At 35.6% G+C, this 27,098-nt stretch overlaps 1 protein-coding gene across 1 annotated transcript; it reads right to left on the reverse strand.

Moving 5' to 3' along the window:
* Nucleotides 1–195: 195 nt before the first annotated feature.
* On the reverse strand, nucleotides 196–8,935 carry LOC139867509 (uncharacterized). Its single transcript, XM_071855873.1, has 15 exons — nucleotides 8,744–8,935; nucleotides 8,539–8,640; nucleotides 5,650–5,725; nucleotides 5,295–5,416; nucleotides 5,086–5,139; nucleotides 4,848–4,967; nucleotides 4,594–4,713; nucleotides 3,873–4,008; nucleotides 3,564–3,734; nucleotides 2,941–3,096; nucleotides 2,639–2,824; nucleotides 2,405–2,546; nucleotides 1,298–1,457; nucleotides 802–1,042; nucleotides 196–676 (listed from the first exon to the last, which is right to left on the reverse strand). The coding sequence occupies exons 2-15, from the start codon at nucleotides 8,631–8,633 to the stop codon at nucleotides 437–439; spliced, it is 2,019 nt and encodes a 672-aa protein (XP_071711974.1). The 5' UTR covers nucleotides 8,634–8,640; nucleotides 8,744–8,935; the 3' UTR covers nucleotides 196–436.
* Nucleotides 8,936–27,098: the final 18,163 nt, after the last annotated feature.

Raw genomic sequence — 27,098 nt, forward strand, 5'->3', positions numbered from 1 at the left:
TCAAATGAGTTTTTGGTTGACATGTTAATTTTGGGTCGCACGTGTCAATCATGACGGGCTAGTTTTATAGTTGGTGGGTAGATCTTGGGTAAATCAGTTCAAATTATACAGGCGAGTGTTGATCGGTGGCTTTTGGCTAGCTGAAACCGGGTCAAATGGGTAAAGTTTGACGAGTTGTTGAGTCAAACCCGTTAACCCTCACCCAAACTCGACCTAATTTGAGATTCAACCGTTAAAACAAATAGTAATTACAATACTTAAAACGACCCATACTATGTCAAAACCATCAATTTACAACTTACACATCAATGGATTGAACTTTTCATTTCTTTTATATCTACTCAGGACAAACATACGCAACTATATGCAAAATATACTTTCATCTATCTATATATCTATGTATAAAATATAAATTAAAAAATATATAATTTAAATTCTATGAACGAGGAGGACCTTCTAAACGAATATAATCATACATAACCCCTCTAAAAGGACTCAAACCTCTAGTTTGTGATAAATACATTATGTTCCTTCCGGCTCGTAGTTGAGTATGCATAACATTGATACCATATAACCAATATAGCCCATGAATACCATGTCGCGCAATCGCATTATCCCTCCCAATTAGCCCTGTTGTAAAAAAGGGCATCACCCCTCTCAGGTCATTGATCCGTACCTGAAAAAAAGGTAAAAAAAAAGAAAGAAAGAAAGAAAGAAAGATCAGTAACTGATATCCTTTTGTAATATATATATGCATGTAGCATTGATTGATTGATTTATTGATTGATTGATTACACGTACTTGCAGTTCTGCTGAGGTGGCAGAGGCCAATGCTAGTTGTAGTGTATAGTTACCAGTAGTAACTTTGTCAAGATCAAACAAAACAGTCCACGTAGTCGGAATGTATGTCTTATTTCCAACATTCCTGTTAACATGTGCGAAAAACCAGTCTGTTTTATAATCGTTAAAACCAACTGTGTAGACCAAATCTCTATCAGGGTACAGATCAGTGTATCGATCCCACAAGCCGTATTGCCTAAACCTGAAGTAATATAATTTCAGATATTATCACATAGAATTATTTTTTGGATTTAGCTAACGGCAGCCCTAAGGGCTGTCGGTAACATGCTTTATATTATTGTACAATTTGAAAACCGCCAGTTAGAAAGTGATAGATAACCGCTATGTACAATAATTTAATGCATGTTATTAATGACAATTCTTAGAGCCGTTGTTAGCAAAATCCATATCTTTTTTTTAAGTTAAAAAAATAGATGAATATAATGAATGGGCTTACGAGTCCGTTTTTTGGGTCGTGAGTAATTGGTTCATGAGGGTTGGGTTAGGCTCGGGGATAAAGAACTCAGAAGCTGTGCGATCTGGGACTCCGATTTCCCAAATGGTAGGACCATTTCTTGGTGGTTTGTATACAAGTGGACCCACTCTGATTCTACTTCCTGTTAATAATCAAAAATCGTAAATCTTCACAATCGTTTTATAACTAGTTGGGCGACCTGGTTTTGTGCCGGTTCTTCACCCTTACATAGCTAATTATTGAGAAAGTAACTATTTATCATTTTTTTTGTTTTATTTTTCGTTTTGTCGAGGAAGGACCCAAAATAGTTATGTGATTGATTTGTAATAAGCGTGAAAGTAATTATTCATCATTTTTTGTTTTAGTTTTCGTCTTGTCGAGAGAAAAGAACCAAATGCTCAATCAATAAAGTGAGACGTAACCATTTGTACAAACGATTTAATAAAATAGGAAAAACTATATATATATATATATATATATATATATATATATATATATATATATATATATATATATATATATATATATATATATATATATATATATATAAAACAAAAAAACAGTTATTAAAAAATGAGTTACGTGGTTAATTTGTAATGAGAGAAAAAAGTTAAATAATAATAAAGTGGAAACTATGTGATTGATTTGATAATAATAATAATAATAATAATAATAATAATAATAATAATAATAATAATAATAATAATAATAATAATAATAATATTATTATTATTATTATTATTATTATTATTATTATTATTATTATTATTATTATTATTATTATTATTATTAATTATTAATAGTGAGTAGTTATTAGATAGTGAAAATTGTGTGGGCGATTTATAATGAACAAGAAGTTTGATGGTTAAATTATAAAATGTGAAAAGTTTATGGTAAGTTTATAAAAACTATGAAGGTAACTATTATAAAGGGTGGGGTTGAATTATAAAAAATAAAAAGTTTGGTGTAAGTTTGTGAAGCTTCTAGAGTTCACTATTCACTTGGATTATATCTTTTAGATATATAGTATAGTATAATATAATATAATAAGATATGTATAAAAGTGAACACTTTAAATAGGGAACGAACCTTGTAAGACATTGATAACAGATTCGTACATATAATCACCAACATACCCAGGAACCCAAGCATATAGATTATAGTAACCAGGGCGGACGTTTTTGATCTCAAAGTAACCTCCATCGTCAGTTTGGGTCCAGAACTGGTATCCCTAATTATTTGAAAAAAAAAAAGAAGATAATTAATATTAAACTCGAGAGTGGTTAGCGAACTAGAATAATACCGAGTGACGAGAAAACGCACCTTATTTTCTAGTTGCCACGATCCAAGAGTACCTGGTGGGGCCAGGCCAATAAAAGCAGACTTAGCGCGTGCTAATGCTACATCACGAACCAGTAGGGTTCCTGATACGACACCGCGTTGATGTGCACCAAGAAAATCAGGAGAGTTTGTGAAATCATACGGCCAACTCTCTGTTTGCTTTAGCATCTATTATATCGCATAGCATAGAGATTAACAGAAGATTTACAACTAATAAAGAAACATATTATAATACATTGCAAACTTATAAACAACCATATGCAACTCATGAGAAAGAATCTTACCTCATCTTTGGCATCAGCCCAAAGTGACACAGGATTTTCTTCGGTTGTAACTGAGTTGAGATATATAAACACTGGGCCAAACACCTTTTTCCATGGCTCACCATCTCGAAATTTCATTCCTAATTCGATCCCCGCATAATGGGTGCTAAAGAACATCTGAAGTAAAATATAAAATTGGATTATAAACTGATTATTGTAGATGCATTCGTCAATGGTTGAATACTGTCACCGGGTTTCTACTAACTGTCATGATACGTAGAGGTGGTAATTTGGGCGGGTTGGATAATGGGTTTGTTCAAATGATTACCGTTATGTATACTGTCAACTAGGCATGTTTAGTTAACTCTCAAACATTATTATACTAATTATTTTAAGAAACTGATTACACTGTGATTACAAAACAGAATATTGTGAGATAGAGAATCTAATCTAGAACTTTGAACAGGTTGATTTATGATGTTGCATACAACCAACATAGACTTGGTGTTTCAACCCATTTGACCAAGTTGATCAGTTCTTTTTAGTCAAAACTTTTTTATTATCAGATCAAAAAACACAACCCGAATCAACTTATCAACTCAGGAAAAAATTGGTTGAAGAAAATGTCTAGTGTGCCGACTTACAGAGAGAGTAACAGGACCAGCATGAGATGTGAGGTCTTGCTTAACTGGACCAGCAGTACGAAACTCGTTACTGGGAGTGATCATCCAAAACCCAACGGGCGGGTCAGAGCATATCCAACCATGAACCCGGTTATCTTTATTTTCTGTTGAATATTGGTACTTGTCATCTACCTGTATTTACAATTATAGATTATTATTTTTATTGATTTAGAAAAAAGTTAAAAATACTTAAAAATACATACATACTACTATAATATTAATAAACTCATAACTATAATAACTACTGTATTTATAGAAACTGTATAGTACCTCTCCCTTGAGAATAGAAATTGAGGGATGAGTCAAACGAACAGCTTCAGGGTAATCTAGGGGCACTCCTTTTTTTCGGTCATCGAACGAAGGCATAATCCTTTGCCTTTCATCCGAAATAGCCATGTAATGAAACCTTTCATTCAATTCAACAAATTATTAAATTAAACAAATGCATAAAAAGATGGATGAAGTCATATATATAGTCTAAGGTTATACGTGACATCTAATGATGGATATTTCTTTCTTAGTTATATGAAAAGAACCTAGAGGTTGTGACTTGTGGTTTCGAGTATCATTGAAAACGACACATATACATGTTTAATTGTTGATAATATGTTTAGAAAGTGATACAGTATAAGTTCTTTTTTTGCTAATAAAAGGTGAACATAGGTCAGGCACAAAACCTACCCAAAAACAGAAAAACGAGGATAAAAAGAACCCAAAACAAGACAATAGTATTTTTGTACTATCTTGAAGATATTTAATAGACTTTAAAGTGTTCAGTATAGCATGTCAAACAAAATAAAGTAAAATTAACACAATCTTAAGCCCCTGTTTTACGCTTTAACACAATCTTTCGGATTAAAAACTAAAATAAACACGACACCCTTTTGATTCTAATTATTATTATTTTGTGATTATGCATTCACATGTGTTTATAAAATAGATCGAAAAAAGAGATTTATATAAAAATGCATGGATCAGGATCTGGTCTTACAATTTTTCTTGAAGCTTGAAGACGATTCGACCTTGGTAGACATCAGCATCAGGCCACCCTTCTAAACGATCAAAAATCCCATACGAATAAAACCCACTCGAACCCCGCAACACTATAAACCTTGATTTAAAAATAAAAAATGCAACAATGATAATCAAATTTTACTGCAATTAAGACCGAACGTATAACAAATCATGAAAATTAAGCTAAATAGTCCTAGCAAATTACTACTACAAAACGTGTTACATGCACACCTTTTGTCGATGTTTAAGGAAACATGATTGTTTTTCTGAGAAAAGGACCAACGTCTTTTGAATGAAAGCTCCACTTGGTTTCCGTCGTTCTGAATAACATCCAACTGTTCGCCATTAAGCCTGCCAAATATTTGTATTTGTATATAATAATAAAAATAAAAATGTAAGAGTATAACACAATCTATATGACATAAAATTTTGAAAACTAATCATTAGATGAATAGTTAAATTAACTTACTTGTCCAAATTATCCTTTGGATTTTGCGGGTCACTCCAATCTACATCCCAATAACTGCAATAATTCAAGTGTATATATATATATATATATATATATATATATATATATATATATGTAAAAATCAAATAAAATGAAATGAAATAATTTTAGATGTGATATACTAATCAACAAATTGCTTAAGTAAGCAATCAAAATAATAAAATTCATACCCTCGATCTGAAATTTCATTTCGATCGCTTAAGATATTGTCAATTCCGTTATATTCTATACCCGTGACTGTCCCTTCTGGACTTGCAAAAGTGATGCTGAAGATGCCGTTATCCACCACAACCTACAAACACACGTATACTGATTATTGTAAGCTTCAGGGACTGTGCGCGCAACAATTACAAACTACGAGTTAACGGAAATTTTTTAAGGTTTGTTAGATTTAGGGACTGTGCGCGCAACAATTGAAAACTTTGAGGACTAACCACACAAAAAAATAAAGTTTAGAGTCTGAGTGCGTGCAAACCATTCCTAATAAACAAAATAAATAAAAACATGAAGGTTGTGTGAAATTACATGATCATCGTACTTATGTAATTGCACTGGAGGATATAACACCTGATGACCTCCCACTGTTCTTTTTGCACCCATTCTACAATTAAAACACAAAAATCATGAAACACCTTTTTGAACTAAACAATTATTTTCATGTTCATTCATCGACGAAAGTCATTATCACAATTATTTATTATTTATTTACAAATTACACTTTATAATAAATAATGAAAAATAAAAACGAAATAGTCATCTGACTATTAAAGTACTCGCACAAAGTAACACTCAAGATTATAACTCCGTAGTATAATTTTTCTGGTGTTGCAAATAAAAATGAGTTTTCTCTATTAAAAGTAGTACAATGATGCTTAATCGTGAATGGGTTTCGTGTATTAATTTTTTTTGTTTACACCCTCTTATAATTTCCTTATATTTTGTACTCATTTTTTGTTAAGGATTTTTTTTTCAATATGTAGCAGCCAAATGATATAAAATCTCTTCATTCCATTTTAAATGTACTGACTATGACTATCTTCGGCCATTTTATCAACCTTGAAGTAATGAGTTTGAGTCTTATCGTGACCTATTTAATTTTAATTTTAAATAAAAAATAAAAATTATTTTAAAAAAATGAATTATAAACTGTGATTTGTATCTGCCGTTAAAAAATAAAAAATTAAGCAAAATTAATTTATATATTGTCAAAATTAATTTAACACAAAATACTTTATGATTTTTCTACTTGTAACTTGTTTATAATCATGAATTGTTCTATATATTGATATTGATTATGTGATAGTTATAGTTATTTAAATAAGTGTTTAATATTATTCTGCATTTTAGTTACGTTTAGAAAAAATCAAGTATTTTATAACTATTAGGACAACAGAGCACAGGTGTTGTATCTGTCAATTTTCTAGAAAGGTGTAAATGTTTTTTGCATGTTAGTGCAAGCCCTTAAGTTTTGGTTCATTTATATGACACGTACCAACCTAAAATATTGTTTAACAATTTTGATTATATATAAAATAATATATCTAACTTAGGTTAACTAAATTCTTGATTATTCAATCTATATGTTCTTTTGCAAAAGCATTTGTGAACACTATTTTTTTAACAAAAATTTTGCTAACGGAAATTCTTAAATTGCTAACGATAGCTCTTAGATTGAAATATGTATTGTACAATTTGATAACCTTTGTTTCAAATTATAAATTATAAATATCCGTCGTATAGTTTGTTTTTGATTTTTAACTAACACGGGTTCATAGTTACCAAGTTACCAACCCTTTCTGACAAATAAGTGGAAAAATACGGGGCTTATTTTATAGAACTTTGAAAGACTGAGGGGTTAGAATAGTACTTTCTCACCTATTACAATAGGTGGTCCACGTAAAGAGTTTATGGTTACAAAATGGACAAAATAATGATCACAAGATGGTGTTGAGACGTGAAAAAGGTAAACACATGCTCACAGTAAAACAAACTCATATGTTCCTTAAATTGGTAACTCATAAACGGGAACAAGCTAATTCAAATATTAGATTTATAACTCCTATTTATTTCACTAAAATGATATATAATGAATGACATCTAATGGCAAAGAATGAATGATATATAATGATATAGAGGCTAATTATGTAACTTTTCCTTTCATATGCTCCTAACTTATTTTTATAAGCTATTTTATAGAGCTAATTTTTTCATATCTTACGTTTTTCATAAGCTCTTTAAATAAGTTTCTACCAAACAGTGCTACTAATTCGAGCGTATGAAAAATAAGTTTAAACTCCCTTAAGTTACCATAAGCTAATGTGTGAAACATGCCTTTGTAAAAGTAACACGTTAAAATCCATTGCCAACGACAATCATTACGATCGTCGTTAACTTTAATCACTTTGTGCAACATATTAATGTATCTTAACGCATGTCATTCTTAACAAAAGTCTTAAACTGTCCTTAAAATATTCCAAAACATATATAATTGCAAATTTCTTTTAAACATATTTCAAAACAAATAAGTCGTCATAAAGTCAAAGTAATAGGTCAACAAATCTACCATAAAGCATTAGAAAGTCAAAAGAAAACTAAGAGAATGAGTACCGAACAAGAAAACTCTAACCCAATATGTACGCACCCATAGTTGATTTATTATTTAGTTTTCTAGCGTATATGAAGGTTAAAAAACAAAAAACTTGTATTTGGAGTAAGTAGATTCTATTTCTATTTGTATATATTTGTGTTCTCGAGAACAAAAAGAAACCCATGTTTTTCCTTTTACTTTTTAATAAACCATGTATTGTGAGTGCTCAATTTTTTTAATCATCCTTGTAAAAATATTCCCAATAAAAATATTCTTTTACGGGAAGGAAATCCTAGGAAGAAACTATGGAGTAGTGGAGTACTTAATAAAACATAATTATAGAACAAAATATATGTCAAAAATAAAGTATTTATTAAATGAAAATTAATGTAAATAATATTTATTTCCCTTGCATGGATTTGAAAACCAAAAAATTTTGCACCCGGTTCGACACTTTTGCCTCACCAGCTCCACTTACTTGTTTACTTTGTAATTTAACAGGTATCATTCTTTTCTTATTACCTATACTTCCGACCAACTTCCACCTTCGGGTAAGGTCAAATGGGTTCGACTTGCCACCCAACCCATATGCAGTAAAAGATTTCTTCATCTTTTACATCAATGCATAATCTTAAAAATATATATTAGTCCATCTTTTAAGCAACCATTCATCAAGAAAAGAAACAAATTAAATAAACAAATTTGTATGCATGATCTTAATTGAAACACCCAAATAAAAAGATAGTAAAAATTATGTAAGAATCCAAGATTATTTAATTTTTTATACATATGCAGGAATATAATGAATAAGAAGGAAAGAAACTAACTTTGTATTCAATGAGGTTGTGAAGTGAACAGAAAGAATGAAGAAAACAGCAACTAATGTTTTGGTGGCTAATACCACTTCATTCTTCTTTCCCATTATGAACCTGCAAAACATTCAATAAATAAGTACTAATTAACACATAACAACAATTCAAAGTAAATGTATAATAACTGTAGTTTAGATTGTTAATGACGAAAATCAATTACCTTTAAAACAAGATATGTTGTTTTAATGTTTTTGAGCTTATGAATTGAACCATAAAGTCAAAGAACACGAACAAAACCGGCCTGTTTGAGAATCTAGCCAAAATAGTGTTTTTATGTGGGGTGGGGTGTGGGGCAGTATATACCAATCGTTACAAATAAACTTGATACGATTATAATTATAATTGTAATCCCAATAACTTAACACGCTTTATTCCCTCAAAAGGAACGGATTTGATATTTATAATGTAACGAATGGACGAATTATGGTGAGTTTAGGTAGGTTTTAATATATTAGGTGTGCAACCCTTACGAAAATTCAATTTTCAAGGTTGACTGATTTTTTTTCAATTCTGACAAAAGATGTAGTAGTTGATAAATAATTTGGTAATAACGCATTTAAAGAAAAGATCAATTTAAATGGGGGAATAAACACTTGGTTGATTTCAAGCTGGTGTGTTAGGTCACTTACGAGATTTATACTCCCAGATTTCATTCCAAATATATACTATAAATTTGACAAGTAAACTTTACTACACGTTTGTAGATAATCAATTATATACAAAGTTACAAACCTCTAAAATATGATTCCCATTTAGTGTATATGGAGAAAATTGAAAGTGATATATATTCAATACTAGATTTTAGAGTCCATGCGTTGCACGACAGCTCTTAATCAGAGGAATCGAAAATGTAAAAATTGATAGCAAATTATCGTTTGATAAAATTACGAAATCGAAAACCTCCATTACATAGTTTTTAATTAAATAACTACATCACCATAAGTTGTTTAGATAACAACATCACCAACAGTACGTAGCACGTTTATAAGTAACTACATAACCAAATGTTGAATAACTTGTGACGACCCGAAAATTTTCGACCAAATTTAAACTTGATCTTTATGTGATCTCGACATGATAAGAAAGTCTGTAAGATTGAGTCTCGAAAACTTTGGAAACAGTTTACATGAATGCATTTGCCCTTTTGACTATTCCCGACGATCCACGAACCAATAATTGTAAATAAATGTGTATACAGAAAAATATAAATATATGTATATAAAATAATTTGGCATAATAATATATGAATTAATTGCTTAAACTAAATATGAAAAATATGACACAAAAATATTTAAGTTGTAATTAAAATAAATAAATATAAAGACATACGATTTCTATACATAATTATTATATGTATATTGGGATACATATAAAAGTTATAGATATTATATAATACATAATTAATAATATGTAATATTAATATATTAGATATAATTACAAGTTAAGGATATAGTATCATAATATTAGTATTATTATTTTCATTATTATTATTATTAATACTAATATCAATATAAGTATTCATTATATTATTATTATTATTATTGTTATATTTGTAATTAATAAATTCTAATAATCTAGGGTTATCATAATAAAGATCCTCATTATAATTATTACTATAAGAAAGATTGGAATTACAAATTATCATAATCTTGTGGCTTATTAAATATCATGATTATTATATATGAATTAAACCTATGAACTCACCAACCTTTTGGTTGACACTTTAAAGCATGTTTATTCTCAGGTATGAAAGAAATCTTCCGCTGTGCATTTGCTCATTTTAGAGATATTACTTGGAGTCATTCATGACATATTTCAAAAGACGTTGCATTCGAGTCGTTGAGTTCATCAAGATTATTATTAAGTCAATTATAGTTGGATATATATTGAGATGGTATGCATGTCGTCAACTTTCGATGTAATGAAATATTGTCTTTTCAAATATGAATGCAATGTTTGTAAAAATGTATCATATAGAGGTCAAGTACATCGCGATGTAATCAACTGTTATGAATCGTTTATAATCGATATGGACTTCGTCCGGATGGATTAAGACGGGTCATCACAGTTGGTATGAGAGCGGTGGTCGTAGCGAACCAGGTCTTGCATTAGTGTGTCTAACTAGGAATTGTTATGATACATTAGTAAGTCTGGACTTCGAACTAGTAGTTGTTAGGTTATATTAATAAGTCTGGACTTGAACCTGGTCTGCATGTCAAAAAGTTTTGCTTATCATTTGGTGTCGAAAATTATCTGCTTATCATTCTTAGTCTAAACACGTATTACTGCATTGATTGCATGAATAGTGTATAGATAAAATTCATATCTTAGCGTATCTGCTAAATCATATCTTATCGCATCTATTACTGTAAACTTTGCCTGACATATCCTGTAAATTCTGCCGTAATCTACGAAACTGTAACACCCCTGATTTTTTTTTTATACAGCGGAAGGCCTGGTTATTATATATATATTATATAAAATCCACATGATTATAATATACACGTTAATATTTAAAAGTCTGGGTGTTATATTAAATATTACAATAACTTTTAATATAAAGGACACGACATCAGAGTTTTCGACTTTGTCAAACATATCTTCCAGCATCCCATCTTCACCATGATGACTAGCATACAATAAATCCATAACCTGCAGGGAAGATGTGGGGGATTAGCACGAAGCTAAGTGAGTGCCACTAACTACAGGCATAGCATACAGAAGTGTTATACTAATCATGTCACATAGTCTAACACACAAACATCACCCAAGTGCCGTCTACAGAGACTCTGGCGGCTCGGGCAAACCATTAACCACCAGCTGATCGGACTGGGGCTTACCAGAAGTTCCTCCACCAACGTATGTATATACATAATCCACACGCGACGGATGCATCATTAACATGTATATACACCACGGTTGTTTAGGCAACCACATGAGGAACCCAACCCACAGGTTGATCTCTCCTACCGAGGCAACCACACAATAGGGACACACTAGGATCCAACAGACAAGCATCAACTAACATGCAGTCATCACAACATACTAACTAACTGTATCAGTAAGTATAACTAACAAGCATGGCAGTCATAATATAACATGCTACTCTATACTATATTTCACAGTTAGTCCCACTCACCGATACCGGCAGCACTCGGTAGTCTAATGTCACCGAGTCTTCCTCGTCCATATCACCTGAGAACAAATACTGAATAAGTTAATAATCGTATTCCAATACTAACTATATCACGATCAAAGTATATATAAACTAACACTTAAGCACATAACAACTGGTCCATCAACCGTACGAGTAACACTCTCACTCGTACGTTTGAGAACACTCAACCGTACGGGTGACAACTTACTCGTACGTTTGATCTATGACCATACATCATACAGTGACTAATCTGATTCGTACGGTTCACCACACGAGTGACCGGTGACTCGTACGAGTCACATCTCAACCGTACGTATCATCATAATCAAATCATACATTTCCATCACTACTCACTCACACGGTTCACCACACGGGTGACTATCTCAACCGTACGAGTGAAGGCTCACTCGTGCGAGTGATGAAGAACATTAGCAGCAACTGTAACGACCCTGGTTTTTCCAACGTTATTTATTAATAATTATTATTATTAATACGTGTGATTAATCGAATGTATGTTATTACATTTACATGTTGCTTTGATTGCCCGTACTTGAACTTTAAATGCCCGAAACGTCTTTGTGACACCCGGAACTTGCACGGATAATATTTTAAGATATTATTTACATTCATGATTAATTTTATTGATCATTTTAATTAACTAAAGCTATTAGTTAGTTACTTGGGCTTAACTTGGACTTTTATTGGATTACTTGCTAACTACTTGCAACTTGGGCCTTTTAAGTGATGATGGACTTGTGTAAGCCCACCCTACTTATGCTAATGGACATTTAGCCCAACTCTTTCAACATGTAAGTATTAGTTTAAACATGAACTAGCTAGTTAAAGGCTTTTGGAATATAGTTGGCTCACTATCCCCATGCAACCTATCCTTTTAACCAACTTTAAGCCTCTTTACATGTTAATATCCACCAAACTTCTTCCTCCCCCCCCCCCCTTGTTTTCTGCTGGCCGATGGTTTAAGGCCCCATTAGGGGTGCCTTTTGCCTTCATTCTTCACTTCATACACTCTTGTTTACTCTTCCAAAAACACACACACTTTACTTGCAATTTTCTTCTCTCTTTTTCTCTCAAGTTCTTTGTTCTTTGTAAGTAATTTGAAGACATTTCTTCTTCTTCTTTCTCCCTAAAAACCGTGGCCATGAGACCCATAATCATCATCATCATTTGTTGTAGTTACTTGTTCTTGTTAAAGATTCATTACTTATAGTTTACTTACTTGTTGTAGCTACTTACATGCTTTCAAGAATCAAACTTTCTAGTCTTGATTCTTCATAATATCTTGTAGAATTCAAGAACATTCAAGAACATAATCTATCTAGTTATGTTCTACATATTTTGTTTCAAAGATTTAAAGTTCATAGTTGTAGAAACTCATTACTTGTAAGTTCTTGAAGTAACTTTAAAGTTACTTCACTTAAAGATCAACTTGGGTTGAATCTTTAAAAGTATGAGCAACTATGAACCATTTTCTTATTTAGTTAGTTTTCTACTTTATTTGTTTCTAAGATTACAAGTTCTTGTTGTTTAAAATCATACTTGCAAGTCATGGAAGTGAACTTCAAGTTTACTTTCCTTAAAGATCAAGACTTAGGCTTGAATCTTTAAAGTATGAACAACACTTGGACTAGCAACTTGTTTACTTAACTTGTTTACTTCATTTTTGCACCTTATTTACATATTGTTAGTTTGTTTGGTCAAGAACTACAAGTTAGTCTTGATCTCATTTCTCTTGAACAAAAGTTAACTTTATTTAAGTTTCAAGAACAAGGAAGTGTAACTTACTAGTTATGACTTCATAAACTTGCAAAGGATCTAAGTTATCTAGCTTATGGTCTTCTAAATTTGTCATAAACAAAAGCTATAAAGCTTACATACACTTTACTAGTTGTTGATTTAAGTTTATAACTTGTTTTTACTACTAAAGTTCGTGTAAGTGTTGAAACTAAGCCTTGATGTAACCTTGGTTCATCAACACACTTACAACACTTGCACTTGAGTTATGATGGACAAACCTTGGTCAAAATGATGTTAACACATCAACGAGTTGTACACTTGAAGCTATACGCATCAAGAATGAGAACCGTGATGAACATCAAGCACCGAGACAACCGGAACTCTCCAAAACCCACTGTTCTGTCCAAAACCTACTGACCTGGTGCTTCTGGAACAGACCGGTAGACCTGGGCTGTTCTAACCTTGATTTTTAGATAGAACTTTTCGAGTAGATAACTTTTCATATAGGACTCTTCTTAATCCGAGTTACGGTTTAGGATTTATGGCCCTCCGATCGTTACCATGTCCTTTAACGTTGTGCAGAAATTTCTGACCTACTCGCACTTAGACCGTCGCCACGGTCAAACCAAGACGAGTTTGCTTCTGTAAATTTTACCACACTTAAGGGACTCATATACGGAGCCATGACCACTGGTCTCACCTTAATTCAGTAAGGGTAGAGGCCGTGGTGACTGACCGAAGTCAGCCTTTGTTTTAAACGACTTTCATAAACGAGTCTTACTTGTTACCTTTTGTTTAATGATGATTGATGATGACCCTTATGACCTTAATTACGTACTTGTAAACCTTTTGAGACGACTTATTGACTTAGTGCTATTTGACTTAGGTTGAGGACGTTTGGACCGTTACTTGCACACCATTTTCCCGACTACTACTTTACCGCTACTACTATCATTGTGAGTTATAGCATTCCCTTTTTACTTTAACTTATTTTGGGAACTGAGAATGCATGCGGATTTTATGTTTTACATACTAGGCACGAGTACTTAAACTTTATATATGTGTGGGTTATATAACGGCAGAAACATTCCCTTTAGCTCGGTAACGTTTAATCATTGGTTTTTGAACCGTGAACGCGAATCTTAGATATGGATCCATAGGGTTTGACATCCCCACTCGGGCTAGTAGCGCTAGCATTTAACGAGTGTTTAATACTTCGAGGTTATACGCACTTGCCAAGTGCACTTTAAGGGGGTACATTAAACGTTAAGTTAGTTACCGGGTGCCCACGGTTAAGCATATACTTTTACATACTTTTGAAACGCTCGTTGTAGCACTGAAATCTCGTGGCCTACTTACATTACTGTTATACTTAAACTATAGCTCACCAACCTTTGTGTTGACCTTTTTAAGCATGTATTTTCTCAGGTGCTTGAAGTCGCTTCCGCTATCTTACTAGTCGTGCTGTAGAACCCGCTGCCTAGAGTTGTTATCGCATGACTACTTATGTTGCATTCAAACTTTTTACTTATGAACTTATGTTATGTAACGAGCATTATGGTCACGTACACTTATTTAATGCTTCTACTTAGTGAAGCATACTTTTGATTTGTAAAACAATTGACGTATGTTATGACGTCACTTTTATTAATGAATGCAAACTCTGTTTTTAAAGCGCATATAGTACTTAACCTTGTAATGATCCTGTTGTTGATGGTCCGTACATGATGATTTAGTACGGGGCGTCACATTTGGTATCAGAGCCAGGTTGTAGGGAATTAGGATGCATTAGTGAGTCTAAGGCCGACCCGAGTAGGATTCACTAATAGGGCTAATCTACAACTTGTTAGTTTACTTGTTTCCGCTGAACTTACTGCATGCTGCTGCTTACTGTTACTGCTATATGCCGTATGCTACTACGTGATTTCACTACTGCATGCTATTACTTGCTTTCGATTGCATGCTAGTTTCGTACGATTACTGATATTGCCATGCTACTTATTGTTATACATGATTTAAACTGTTGGCCTATTATTTGCTTGCTTTATGACATACTGACATGGAAAATTTATTTTTCCTTGTTCAGATGTCGGACGTTCCACCTACTGACATCCCGAGCGGCTCAGGCCCCGTTGTTCCACCCACTACTGCACCTGTTGCTGCTGCTGCTGCTGCCGACATTCCGGCCCCGACACCCACTGGCGACCCCGGCGCCTCTAGTTCTGGAGCTAGCTCTAGTGTGCCTATCCCGACGTCTTCTTCCAGACCCCTGAGGCAACTGGCTCGCATTGGTGGCATGGAGATCCCCGCGGAGTTCGGGGAAGGTCCCTTCCGTAATCACTGGCGCACACCTTGCCGACGCACTGCCGACGGCCGCTTAGCCGTGATTACGCCAGGCCGACACCGACAGATGTTGGCCGCTTTCGGATATGTTGAGCCACCCGCGCCACCACCGCATGATTCAGACGACGGTTCTTCCACCGATGCTTCTTCAGACGACACCTCATCTGACGACTCCAGTGATGAGGAGGATCCCGCTGACCGACCGATTCAGGCACCTTCTACCCCGCCGAAGAAGCGGTATCGCTTCGCTGGCATAATTCCTGGTCGTACTATCACTGACGCTTATGGTCGGCGTCGTAGGATCACTGCTCGTAAACGGCTGGTGCCGTACCCCGCCGACCCACAGATATTACCGTCTCCACCCAGAGCCGGACCATCCACTTCAGCACCACCGGCTCCACCTGCACCGCCAGCACCACCTGCCCCACCATCTTCCTCTAATGAGGAAATGAGGCGGGAGATTGAGATTCTCCAGACTCGAGTTACTGAGCTCGAGGAGCAGATGACTCATGTTTTGGACATCTTGTACCCACCATCGCCGTAGGACTTTGTACTAGATTCTGTATTGTAATCTCTTTTGTAATTTCGTATTTCACTTATGTAATGTACGAACTTATTGTAATGTATGAACTTATTATCATTAATGAATGAAATTTGTGTTGCTTACTTCTTGCGCAAGTGTTCTATTTACGTTATCATCTCATGGTTTTGTGGTACTTATATCTGCTTGCGTTATTTAATCAACACGTGTTGTGCTGTTCTCATGTTGGTTGTTATATAATGTACTATTATTATTTGCATAATGGATTTTGACTTGAGTCAAAATGTTTGTATAGAACATCATGGCCAACGGGAGATCTATCCCCACCGCGGCACAAATTGAGGAAATGATTAACGAGCGAGTCGCTGCTGCACTAGCTGAAAGACAACCCCAAGCTCCACCACCACCGCCTGTCAATCCACCTGTCGTTCGAGATGGGTGTACTTACAAGGAATTTCAAAGCTGCAAGCCACACTACTTCAATGGCACTGAGGGACCCGTCGGTCTCACCAGATGGTTCGAAAAGTTGGAATCGGTATTCAGGGTTAGCAATTGTTCTGAGGCTAACAAAACAAAATTTGCATCTTGCACGCTGTCTGATGGCGCGCTCACATGGTGGAATACCATGGCCCAAGCCAAAGGAATTGATGAGGCGTATGCTACGCCTTGGGAAGAATTTAAATGTGCTATGATCGAGGAATACTGTCCGAGAACCGAGATTCAAAAGATGGAAATCGAATTTATGCAATTGAAAACCGTAGGGAACGACCTTAACAGCTACAACAGTAGGTTTTTGGAATTGGCTCTTATGTGTCCAACCATGGTCACCCCCGAATTTAAGCGTTTGGAGAAATACTTCTCGGGACTTCCTAAGTCCATCAAGGGTAATGTTACCTCATCCAAGCCACCAAGTGTTCCCGAAGCAATGCGCATGGCGCATACTCTCTTGAATCAAATCATCCTTGACGAGTCGGAGAAGGCTAAGTTTGAAACTGTTAGTGGTGAAAAGAGGAAATGGGACAACAACCACAACAACAACAGGGGTAGGAACTATGATCAAAACCCGGCAAAGCGACATGAAGGGTTTAGGCAAAACAACAACATACACAACAACAACACCAACCCCAACAACAACAACCGCACCAATCCGAACTACAAAGGAACCTTACCACAATGTAATAGGTGCTACAAGCACCACACTGGGTATTGCAATGTTATCTGTGAGAAGTGCCAACGATCTGGACATGTTGGCAAGGATTGCAAGGTTACCACTTTGAATGTGAAGCCAAACCACAACAACAATGGGCCTAAGAAGTGTTATGAATGTGGAAAGACGGGCCATTTCAGAAACGAGTGTCCTAACAAGCGTAAGGATGGCGGACCACCACGTGCTAGAGCCTTCAATGTTAATGCAAGGGACGCTCGCGACAACCCCGACTTGGTGACAGGTATATTCAAGATCAACAATCTTTTAGCTTCTGTCCTATTTGATACTGGTGCCGATAGGAGCTATGTGTGTAGACATTTTTGTGATAAGTTAGATTGGTCGTTAGTTCCTTTGAAGGAAAGTATGCTTGTCGAGGTCGCCAATGGAAAACTTGAAAAGGTTGACCATATTAGTCGTGGAGCTATTATCAACATAGCTGGTGCAGATTTCGAAATTGATTTGATACCTATCAAACTGGGAAGTTTTGACGTGATCGTCGGTATGGATTGGTTGAGCAAGATAAAGGCCGATGTTATCTGTGGAGATAAAGCACTTCGCATACCACAAGGAGATGGCGAACCACTGGTTATCTATGGAGAGAGATGTACCTCGAAGTTGAACCTCATTAGTTGCGTGAAAGCACAAAAGATTATGAAGAAGGGACGCTTTGCTGTCCTAGCACATGTGAAAGCGGTAGAAACTGAGATGAAGAACGTGAACGACGTTCGAATTGTGAACGAATTTTCTGATGTCTTCCCAGAGGAATTGCCTGGATTACCGCCGCAGAGAGCAGTAGAGTTTCAGATTGACTTAGTGCCGGGAGCTGCACCTGTAGCTCGCGCACCTTATAGACTCGCACCTTCCGAGATGCAAGAATTACAGAGTCAACTACAAGAGCTATTAGATCGAGGGTTTATCCAACCAAGCTTCTCGCCTTGGGGCGCACCTGTGTTGTTTGTAAAGAAGAAGGATGGATCCTTCCGTATGTGTATCGACTACCGTGAACTCAACAAATTGACTATCAAGAATCGATATCCTCTTCCACGAATTGATGATCTTTTTGATCAACTACAAGGATCGAGCGTTTATTCAAAGATCGATTTGCGATCCGGATATCACCAGCTGAGGGTGAAGGAAAGTGACGTGATGAAAACTGCATTCAGGACCCGTTATGGTCATTATGAGTTCCTTGTGATGCCATTCGGTTTGACAAATGCACCTGCCGTGTTCATGGATCTCATGAATCGTGTCTGCAAGCCTTACTTGGATAAGTTTGTTATCGTCTTCATAGATGATATCCTCATCTACTCTAAGAGCGAAGAAGAACATGAGCAACACCTTCGGCTAGTGCTTGAACTCTTAAGACAAGAGCAACTTTACGCCAAATTCTCCAAGTGCGAATTTTGGTTGAAGGAAGTACAGTTTTTGGGTCATGTTGTGAGCGACCAGGGTATCAAAGTTGATCCCGCCAAGATTGAAGCCATCAGTAAGTGGGAGACCCCCACTACTCCAACGCATATTCGCCAATTTCTAGGTCTCGCCGGTTATTATCGAAGGTTTATCGAAGGATTCTCTCTGATTGCGCGTCCTTTGACCGCACTGACTCACAAGGGCAAGAAGTTCATTTGGGAACCCACACACGAATCAGCATTCCAAACTTTGAAGAAGAAGTTAACCTCCGCACCTATCCTATCACTTCCTGAAGGCAGTGACGACTTTGTTGTTTATTGCGATGCATCGAAGAGTGGTTTTGGTTGTGTACTGATGCAACGATCAAAGGTTATTGCCTATGCCTCCCGCCAATTGAAGATTCACGAGCGGAACTACACTACACATGATCTTGAACTTGGAGCCGTTGTCTTTGCACTCAAATTGTGGAGACATTATTTGTATGGAACTAAGAGCACTATCTTCACCGATCACAAGAGTCTCCAGCACATCTTCGATCAGAAGCAATTGAATATGAGACAGCGTCGATGGATCGAGACGCTCAACGACTACGATTGTGAACTCCGTTATCACCCTGGCAAGGCCAATGTTGTAGCTGACGCTTTAAGCCGAAAGGAGAGGACGGCACCTCTCCGTGTTAGGGCTCTGAACATCACCATCCACTCGAACCTCAACAACCAGATCAGAGTAGCCCAAGTTGAGGCTCTCAAGGAGGAGAACATATCTCACGAGCATTTGAACATACTTGTCTCTCGATTCGAGGTTAGAGAGTCTGGACTCCGATGTTATGCCGGAAGAATTTGGGTACCTTACTATGGAGATCTACGAAGCCTGATACTTGATGAAGCACACAAATCAAGATATTCGATTCACCCCGGTGCAGGTAAGATGTACCACGACCTTAAAGAACAGTATTGGTGGCCGAATCTTAAGAAGGATGTTGCGACTTATGTTGGTAAGTGTTTGACTTGCTCGAAGGTTAAAGCCGAGCATCAGAGACCTTCTGGGTTACTTCAACAGCCGGAAATCCCACAATGGAAGTGGGAAAGGATCACAATGGATTTCATTACTAAGCTGCCGAAGACGGTGGGCGGATGCGATACTATTTGGGTTATTGTTGATCGCCTCACCAAATCTGCACACTTCCTAGCGATGAAGGAAACTGATACAATGGAAAGACTTGCTCAGCTGTACATCAAAGAGGTTGTATCTCGTCATGGTGTACCTTTATCAATCATCTCCGATCGCGATCCCCGTTTTGCTTCCAGATTTTGGCGTTCTTTGCAAGAAGCCATGGGAACTCGTCTTGACATGAGTACTGCTTATCATCCTCAGACTGACGGGCAAAGTGAACGAACGATTCAGACCTTGGAGGACATGCTGCGTGCATGTGTCATTGATTTTGGAAAGGCCTGGGAAAGGCATTTGCCACTCGCCGAATTCTCGTACAACAACAGTTATCACTCAAGCATTAATGCTGCACCTTTTGAAGCATTGTATGGTCGTAAGTGCCGATCTCCTATTTGTTGGGCCGAAGTAGGCGAAAAGCAAATCACCGGACCCGAGGTAGTTCACGAAACCACGGAGAAGATTGCTCAGATCCAAGCTAGACTTAAGACTGCCCGTGATCGCCAAAAGAGCTATGCCGATCTTAAACGGAAAGACTTTGAATTTAATGTTGGTGATCGTGTAATGTTGAAGGTTGCACCTTGGAAAGGTGTGATCCGTTTTGGAAAATGTGGAAAGTTGAACCCACGATACATTGGTCCATTCGAGATCTTGGAACGTGTTGGACCAGTTGCATACCGTTTGGATCTACCAGCACAATTGAGCTCAGTTCATCCTACCTTCCATGTGTCAAACTTGAAGAAGTGTCTTGCTGCACCCGAACTCATCATACCATTGGAAGAACTTACTATTGATGACAAACTCCACTTTGTGGAGGAACCTGTTGAGATTATGGATCGTGAGATCAAAACTTTGAAACGCAACAAGATTCTGATTGTACGAGTACGATGGAATGCCAAACGAGGACCTGAGTTTACTTGGGAACGAGAGGATCAAATGATGCGGAAATATTTTCCCGACTCCTCCATCTACTTCAGCTTAAATTTCGGGACGAAATTTTCTTTAACAGGTGGGTAATGTAACGACCCTGGTTTTTCCAACGTTATTTATTAATAATTATTATTATTAATACGTGTGATTAATCGAATGTATGTTATTACATTTACATGTTGCTTTGATTGCCCGTACTTGAACTTTAAATGCCCGAAACGTCTTTGTGACACCCGGAACTTGCACGGATAATATTTTAAGATATTATTTACATTCATGATTAATTTTATTGATCATTTTAATTAACTAAAGCTATTAGTTAGTTACTTGGGCTTAACTTGGACTTTTATTGGATTACTTGCTAACTACTTGCAACTTGGGCCTTTTAAGTGATGATGGACTTGTGTAAGCCCACCCTACTTATGCTAATGGACATTTAGCCCAACTCTTTCAACATGTAAGTATTAGTTTAAACATGAACTAGCTAGTTAAAGGCTTTTGGAATATAGTTGGCTCACTATCCCCATGCAACCTATCCTTTTAACCAACTTTAAGCCTCTTTACATGTTAATATCCACCAAACTTCTTCCTCCCCCCCCCCTTGTTTTCTGCTGGCCGATGGTTTAAGGCCCCATTAGGGGTGCCTTTTGCCTTCATTCTTCACTTCATACACTCTTGTTTACTCTTCCAAAAACACACACACTTTACTTGCAATTTTCTTCTCTCTTTTTCTCTCAAGTTCTTTGTTCTTTGTAAGTAATTTGAAGACATTTCTTCTTCTTCTTTCTCCCTAAAAACCGTGGCCATGAGACCCATAATCATCATCATCATTTGTTGTAGTTACTTGTTCTTGTTAAAGATTCATTACTTATAGTTTACTTACTTGTTGTAGCTACTTACATGCTTTCAAGAATCAAACTTTCTAGTCTTGATTCTTCATAATATCTTGTAGAATTCAAGAACATTCAAGAACATAATCTATCTAGTTATGTTCTACATATTTTGTTTCAAAGATTTAAAGTTCATAGTTGTAGAAACTCATTACTTGTAAGTTCTTGAAGTAACTTTAAAGTTACTTCACTTAAAGATCAACTTGGGTTGAATCTTTAAAAGTATGAGCAACTATGAACCATTTTCTTATTTAGTTAGTTTTCTACTTTATTTGTTTCTAAGATTACAAGTTCTTGTTGTTTAAAATCATACTTGCAAGTCATGGAAGTGAACTTCAAGTTTACTTTCCTTAAAGATCAAGACTTAGGCTTGAATCTTTAAAGTATGAACAACACTTGGACTAGCAACTTGTTTACTTAACTTGTTTACTTCATTTTTGCACCTTATTTACATATTGTTAGTTTGTTTGGTCAAGAACTACAAGTTAGTCTTGATCTCATTTCTCTTGAACAAAAGTTAACTTTATTTAAGTTTCAAGAACAAGGAAGTGTAACTTACTAGTTATGACTTCATAAACTTGCAAAGGATCTAAGTTATCTAGCTTATGGTCTTCTAAATTTGTCATAAACAAAAGCTATAAAGCTTACATACACTTTACTAGTTGTTGATTTAAGTTTATAACTTGTTTTTACTACTAAAGTTCGTGTAAGTGTTGAAACTAAGCCTTGATGTAACCTTGGTTCATCAACACACTTACAACACTTGCACTTGAGTTATGATGGACAAACCTTGGTCAAAATGATGTTAACACATCAACGAGTTGTACACTTGAAGCTATACGCATCAAGAATGAGAACCGTGATGAACATCAAGCACCGAGACAACCGGAACTCTCCAAAACCCACTGTTCTGTCCAAAACCTACTGACCTGGTGCTTCTGGAACAGACCGGTAGACCTGGTGTGACGATCGCTCCAAATCCATATGGACGAACACGTCATTCATTGATTTCATTGCAAGGTATTTGACCTCTATGTGATACATTTTGTAACATTGTATTCGTTTGAAAAGGTATTTCATAAATGAATATATAAATTCCAGGTTTTTAACATCTGATGATTCCTACGTATAGACAATCACCATTTAAATGGTTTACAATAATACATCTGTTGACAATACAGTCAAAATAAGATACATGGTAATGGTTTGGTGAATGCAAGTTTCTTGTATATAGCATGTATGACTCCAAGCACATATCTTGTATCACGTATAAGCAAACAGCGGAAGACTTCTAGAATCCTGAGAATAAACATGCTTCAAGTGTCAACACAAAGGTTGGTGAGTTCATAGTTTTAATATTACACATAATCCGTATATCAATGTGGATTACAAAAGTTCAGTTGTTTTATTCAAAACGTTTATCAATAGGTTTTACATAAAAGGTGGATCACAAGATTTCAGTTGTTTCATCTGAAACGTTTATCAATCGGTTCTAAAAAATTGAGCACCCTGGTAACTAAACTTTAATGCTTATATAATTTGTACCCTTTGTATAATCATCTTAATAATACACGCAAACCAACGTGTACGCTTCTCAAATAGCATACGTCCGTTAAAAGGCTAGTGCTCTAGCTCGGACGGGGATATCAAGCCCTATGGATCCATATATAACTACTCGCGCCTACCAGTTCTTATAACCGGCAGTTACTAGTTACCAAAGCTAAGGGATTTTCGGTTCAAACTCGGTGTAGAATTTAGTATGTACTTGTATCCATTGCGTTTAAAATAAAGTGCATGTATTCTCAGCCCAAAAATATAGATTGCAAACGCATTTAAAAAGGGAGCAAATGAAACTCACACATATAAATATTGTAAATCAGTTAATAAAGCATTTGCATGTATTCTCAGCCCAAAAATGTAGAGAGTAAAAGGGATCATATGAAACTCACTGTTTAATATTGATATACAATATTGCAGGAAAGCACGTAGACGCATCGGAGATGATAAACACGAGGTTTGATTCACAAAAAAATACCCCCGAACATTACCCATAACCTCCTTGGCAATAACCCATAATTTCCTTAGCTCTAGCTTGCTCGAAAACTCATTTTGAAAATTACTTGGACAGCACTCCGTCGTAATATTTTATGTACATTATTATTTTTGTATCGCAAAAATAATAACACTAATAATAAAAATAATAAGATTAATAATAATCTTATTATTATTAATAATAATAATAATAATAATAAAATAAATAAATACGGAGTAAAAATAATATGTGTGTGATTTATCTGGCCAAAACTCGAGAATTTATAGCACTTGGCCTGAAATCTGGAGTCATGCGACTCGCATGGAAATGGCCTTCTGGCCATGCGACTCGCATGATGACCAGGGACAGCTCACATTGTTTTGTAATTTAGCTCGTCGACATAATTAATTATTAATATAATATATATAATTTAAATAATTAATTATATATTATATTAAATTCACGTGCATAGTTGACTTGTAATTTTTGTTCCGATAAGTCGTACGTCATCACTCGACTTATGTCCCGGTTCTGGTTTTTCGAATGTCCTTTCGTACGCTGAGAAAACTTGCATTTTACGTTTCGTGACACGTACCTTTGTCAAAATATAGCCTTAAGTTATCCATAAAATATACCACTGTAGCAAAGTTACTGTAGCAAAGTCAATTTTTACTGTAGCAATTCACTGTAGCAAAGTCAATTTCACTGTAGCAAATAGTGATTTTCGAAAACACTGTAGCATTTTGAGTAATGTGGCAAATTGGAAAACACTGTAGCAAATTAGTGTTTTACTGGTTCATCTTAAACGCTTTATTTAACTTATCTAAATATCAATCGAATCAATAAACGAATGTTACTATCGTTTATTATATATATGTATATATCTTTTTAATATACATAAATCAATTTTTAAATACACATTGGAAGTTATTTATAAATAAATTTTAATAATAAATATCTCAACTTATCATATATATTCAAATAGATATTTAAACCAATAAGTTTAATGTACGGTATCAAACAATTAATACATTGTTACCTTTTCATGTTATAGTATATATGTATCTGTTTACATATAATTGTTCGCGAATCGTCGAAAACAACCGAAGGTATTTCAAAAATTTTGAGATTCAGTTTTACAGACTTTGCTTATCGTGTCAGAAATGTTAATCATACAAAGATTAAGTTTAAATTTAGTCAAAATTTCCGGGTCATCACACCTGGGCTGTTCTAACCTTGATTTTTAGATAGAACTTTTCGAGTAGATAACTTTTCATATTGGACTCGTCTTAATCCGAGTTACGGTTTAGGATTTATGGCCCTCCGATCGTTACCATGTCCTTTAACGTTGTGCAGAAATTTCTGACCTACTCGCACTTAGACCGTCGCCACGGTCAAACCAAGACGAGTTTGCTTCTGTAAATTTTACCACACTTAAGGGACTCATAGACGGAGCCATGACCACTGGTCTCACCTTAATTCAGTAAGGGTAGAGGCCGTGGTGACTGACCGAAGTCAGCCTTTGTTTTAAACGACTTTCATAAACGAGTCTTACTTGTTACCTTTTGTTTAATGATGATTGATGATGACCCTTATGACCTTAATTACGTACTTGTAAACCTTTTGAGACGACTTATTGACTTAGTGCTATTTGACTTAGGTTGAGGACGTTTGGACCGTTACTTGCACACCATTTTCCCGACTACTACTTTACCGCTACTACTATCATTGTGAGTTATAGCATTCCCTTTTTACTTTAACTTATTTTGGGAACTGAGAATGCATGCGGATTTTATGTTTTACATACTAGGCACGAGTACTTAAACTTTATATATGTGTGGGTTATATAACGGCAGAAACATTCCCTTTAGCTCGGTAACGTTTAATCATTGGTTTTTGAACCGTGAACGCGAATCTTAGATATGGATCCATAGGGTTTGACATCCCCACTCGGGCTAGTAGCGCTAGCATTTAACGAGTGTTTAATACTTCGAGGTTATACGCACTTGCCAAGTGCACTTTAAGGGGGTACATTAAACGTTAAGTTAGTTACCGGGTGCCCACGGTTAAGCATATACTTTTACATACTTTTGAAACGCTCGTTGTAGCACTGAAATCTCGTGGCCTACTTACATTACTGTTATACTTAAACTATAGCTCACCAACCTTTGTGTTGACCTTTTTAAGCATGTATTTTCTCAGGTGCTTGAAGTCGCTTCCGCTATCTTACTAGTCGTGCTGTAGAACCCGCTGCCTAGAGTTGTTATCGCATGACTACTTATGTTGCATTCAAACTTTTTACTTATGAACTTATGTTATGTAACGAGCATTATGGTCACGTACACTTATTTAATGCTTCTACTTAGTGAAGCATACTTTTGATTTGTAAAACAATTGACGTATGTTATGACGTCACTTTTATTAATGAATGCAAACTCTGTTTTTAAAGCGCATATAGTACTTAACCTTGTAATGATCCTGTTGTTGATGGTCCGTACATGATGATTTAGTACGGGGCGTCACAGCAACTATTTAATCGGGTTTCAACTCCAAATGTACAACATAAACATCAATTCATACAATAAGTTAACGCATATCATCATATATTCACTATATTATAAGCCTACATCATAAACTAAACCAATAACGACACTAAACGAGTGCAGAACAAGACATACACTTGCAAATACCTACTTCTGACCAAACTAAAGTTTGATCTATCTTTTTAAAACCTTATCATTGGATAGTAAACTTCAAGACGATTCCAACGATAGTTTATTCATCGAAAACGGAGTTACGATTTGAAAGTTACAGCCTTTTCAAGTTTACCAAAAAACTGACCAGTGCTCACTCGCGTGGGAGAGACCTCACTCGTGCGAGTGAGTCATCAACCGCGTGGTTGAGCCTCAAACGCGTGGTCACACGTACGGTTGACCTGTCAGAAGTGTGGGAGCTGTTAGAACATTCCAGCTCGCTGATTTTTGTCATTTTGGCCCAAAAACTCGATTTTTGCAAGATCTAACACCAAAATCACTCCCAAAACATCATATAAACTATATAGAACATATTTCTAACATCAATTA

The sequence above is a fragment of the Rutidosis leptorrhynchoides genome, chromosome 9 (genome assembly GCF_046630445.1).
Source record: "Rutidosis leptorrhynchoides isolate AG116_Rl617_1_P2 chromosome 9, CSIRO_AGI_Rlap_v1, whole genome shotgun sequence".
Classification (NCBI taxonomy): Eukaryota; Viridiplantae; Streptophyta; class Magnoliopsida; order Asterales; family Asteraceae; genus Rutidosis; species Rutidosis leptorrhynchoides.